This window comes from Belonocnema kinseyi, chromosome 9 (assembly GCF_010883055.1).
Source record: "Belonocnema kinseyi isolate 2016_QV_RU_SX_M_011 chromosome 9, B_treatae_v1, whole genome shotgun sequence".
In the NCBI taxonomy this organism is placed as follows: domain Eukaryota; kingdom Metazoa; phylum Arthropoda; class Insecta; order Hymenoptera; family Cynipidae; genus Belonocnema; species Belonocnema kinseyi.
In genome coordinates, this window is record NC_046665.1 from 110775996 (window position 1) to 110779825 (window position 3830).

General features: G+C 24.0%; 1 protein-coding gene across 2 annotated transcripts in view; it reads left to right on the forward strand.

The window, feature by feature from the left end:
• LOC117180372 (leucine-rich repeat-containing protein 40) overlaps positions 1 to 3208 on the forward strand; it is a 22818-nt gene extending 19610 nt beyond the window's left edge. For both annotated transcript variants that reach the window (XM_033372846.1, XM_033372847.1), the window contains exon 4: positions 2067 to 3208. In XM_033372846.1, coding sequence (XP_033228737.1) covers positions 2067 to 2230 — 164 coding nt within the window. In that variant the 3' untranslated portion in view covers positions 2231 to 3208. The remainder of the gene's footprint in view (positions 1 to 2066) is intronic.
• Positions 3209 to 3830: the final 622 nt, after the last annotated feature.

Sequence of the window (3830 nt, forward strand, 5' to 3'; positions counted from 1 at the left end):
TTGTCTTTTATGGTAGAAAATGAATCGTCTTAGCTGAAAATTAATCTTTTTCGTGAAAGATTAATTTCTTTAGTTAAACATTTAAGTGCGTTGTTGAATACTTTATATTTTTTTAAATTGAACTATTGTATTTTCGGTTGAAAAATGATCTTTTTTAGTTGAAAAGTCAATTATTTTGATTAAAAAATCGTCTTTTTTGGTTGAACATTAATCTCCTTGATTGAAAATTCATCTTTTTTATAACAAATTATCTTTTTTTTTTCTTGAAAATTCTACCACTTGACTGAATATTGAACTTCTTTGTAAAAATGCGCTTTTTTGGTTAAAGTATCACGTCTTTGATAAAAAATTTAACGATATTGTTAAAAAATTCATTAGAAGAAATTTTTGTTATCGTTAAATTTAAAAAATTTAACTATTGGATATTTCTTCAAGTTGAAGATTTAATTATTTGGTTGATAAATTACGCATGTTCTTGAAAATTCGTATTTTATGGTATAAAATTAAAAGGCAGGTTGCTAAAATTTTTTTTTTCTTTTCAAATTAATTTTTGTAATTTAAAATGTAACTATTTCTTTTTTGTGTTGAAAATCTTCTTTTTTTATTTGAAAAGTCCAATATTGCATTTTTTGTTGAAAATTGTTCGTTTTTCGTTAAAAATTCGCGTATTTTGTTAAAAATTTGTCTTTTTGGTTGAAAATAAATCTTCTTGATTAAAAATTCATCTTTCTGAATCAAAATTAACTTTTTTTCATTGAGAATTCATATTGTTAGGTTGGAAAATAAACTACTCTGTACAAAATTCACTTTTTTGGTTCAAAATTCACCTCTTTATTTAAAAAACTAATGATATTGATGAAAATTTAGTTGCAGATTCAACTATTTTGTTGAAAATTCGTTTTTTTTTTGAAAAATTAATCTTCTTGGTTAAAAATTTATCTTTTTGGTTGAATATCAATTTCTTTGATTAAAAATTTAAGATAGTTTAAAAAAAAATTTGTTTTCAAATTATTTTGTAATTGAAAATGTAACAATTTCTTTTTTGGATGAAAACTAATCTTTTGTAGCTGAAAATTGATCTTTTTTAAGATAAAAATTCATGTATTTTATAGAAAATTAATTTTTTGTTTGTAAAAATTGATCCGTTTGTGAAAATATTAATTTTTTGGTTAAAGATTAATCTCTGGCTGAAAATTTAACTATGTTGTTGAATACTCTTTTTTTGTTGAAAATTAGTTTGTTTATACCTCTTTCTTTAAAAAAAGGGGTGGTAAGGTAGGAATCTATTCACGTAACCCACTCATCACATGGCCTTAAATAGCCTTGAAATTGTGAAATTCCTTAAAATCTTTTTAATTTTCTGAAATTTTAGAAAATCATTTTAAATTCTTTCGAATTTTTTCAATTCTCTCAAAATTTTTTAAAATTCCTTCAAAGGTTTTAAAATACCGTCCAAAATCATTTGAAATCATCTGAAATATACTAAAACTCTTTGAATTTCATCGGAATCTTTTGAAATGCACTTTATTCTTAAAAGAAATTTTAATTCCTTAAATCTTATTAAAACCCTAAAAATTTGGTTAAATGATAAAATCTCTGGAATCGTCTAAATTACCTGAAAATATCTTAACTTTTTGTTAATCTCTTGAAATCTATAAAAATTTCTTATAGACTTATAGAATTGTAAAATCCCTTGAAATTTTTGAAATCAGTTTAAATATTTGAAAATAGATTTTATTCTTTGAAATAATATGAAGATTTTTTAAATCTCTTAAATCTTTGAAAATTTCTTTAAAAATATTCAAATTTTGTAGAAGAGTTCTTTACGAAATTCTTTTAAATATCCTAAAATCCCTTGAAATCTTGAAAATCCTATGATACCCTTTTAAAATTCCTGTAAATGATTAAAATCTCGAAATTTCTTGGAATCTTATAAAACCGCCTAAAATCTTTCAAATCTATCGAAAATTTTTAAATATCTAGTCTTTGGACTCGAAATTTGAGAAATTAAAAATTAAATAAAAAAATTATTAAAAAACTGACCCCAGATCTTTTTTTCTTTTCAGAAGTCGACGTGGAAAGGTTGAAACTCTCTCCATCCTTGGGATTCATCGACTTAAAAAATAATCCTTTAACGGAAAGGTTGCACGAATTGCTCGGGGCTTTTAATCAGATACAGATAGAAATTTCGCCGCGACAGGTTGAAGACTGGGAAGATCTGAATGTCTGAGATTTTCTTCTTCAAAAAATAAAAGCCGATTGGGGCTTCTATTTAAATAAATCAAAACCTGACAGTCTCTGCTCTTGATTTCTCAAATCTTCAAGGCAATAGACAGAGAATTTTTTGTAGAAATTATAATTTTATACAGTGATATGAGCCAGAACCAGCTCGAAAGATTTTTTAAATATTTTTCTTTGATAAGACAAATTTTAAGGAATTATTTTTACAAATACGAAAGCTCAAAAATAAATAAAATTTAAAATTGAATTTGAAGATTTCAAGCTGGTTCCAAGATCGAAAGAAAAGTGGAATTTGGCGAAGATGAAGGCCAAAGGAAACCACTGATAATTGTGAACTAACAAGTACTTATAAATTTTCAATTATGTACATTCGACTGATTTATTACGTACATCGCTATTTCCATGACGAGGCGGAAAACATTTTTCCATTTCGAAAAATTATTTTTATTTTATCAATTCACAGGCTGTCTATCTGACTGGGAAATCTGAAAACCCGGGAATTTTTCAGCGGATAAAAACAGGAAATTCTCAGCTGGAAGAATGAATTTAAACAAATTTAATTTCTTAATTGGAATAGGGAATTTTTCAAAAGAGAAAATTCTAAATTGTCTCATAGAATTTCAATAAAGAAGTACAATTTTCAGTTTAGCACTAGGAATTTCCGTGAAGAATTGTCATTTTTATATGGAACAGGGAATTTTATTAAAAAATTACAAATAAAAAATTTTTAATCGGGAATTTCGAATTAGGGTTTTGGAACATTTTTTACAAGCCACGGGAATTTCGCAAAGTTTTTTTATTCTAATTTAAAAGAAATTTTTTTATAAATTTAATTCAAAATTATAATCATTTTACAAAATTCGAAACTTCAAATCAGAAATCTTTTTAAATGTTTAGGAGTCTTTTTAAACCTTTAAAAATTGTACAACTTTTTGTGGAAAAGAATGTTAGTTCTGATTTATAAGAAGAGAAATTTCAAAAAAATCACCCTTCAAATTCAGAATTTTTTTTCCAAAATTCGCTGTTCCAAAACAGAAATGTTTTTGTTCTTTTGAAAATTTTAAAAATCTCTGAAAGCTTTAAAAATCATATTGCTGTTTACAGAAAATAATTTTACTCCTGATTTAGAAGAAATGAATAAAAAATCTATTTTCAAATAGGGAAGGATAATTTTTTTCAAAAATTCCCAGTTCTAAATGAGAAATCTTTGAAATTTTATAAAATGTTTAGAAGTCTCTTGATATATTTAAAAATCTGATTTTTTTGTGAAAAATGATTTTAATTCATATTTAGAATAAAGAGATTTAAAAAAAATCACTGTTTAGACTCAGAATTATAATTATTTTTCAAAATTAACTTTTTCAAATCAGAAATCTTTTTAAAAAATATTAATTTTATTTGTTTATTAATTATTATTATTATTTTATTATTAATTTCTGATTTAGAATAAGGAATAAAAATCCATTTTCAAATACGGAAATAATTGTTTTCCAAAATTCCCAGCTCCAAATGAGAAATCACTGAAGTTTTTATCAATGTTTTTACTTTTTGTGAAAAATAATTTTAATTCAGATTCAGAATGTAGGAAT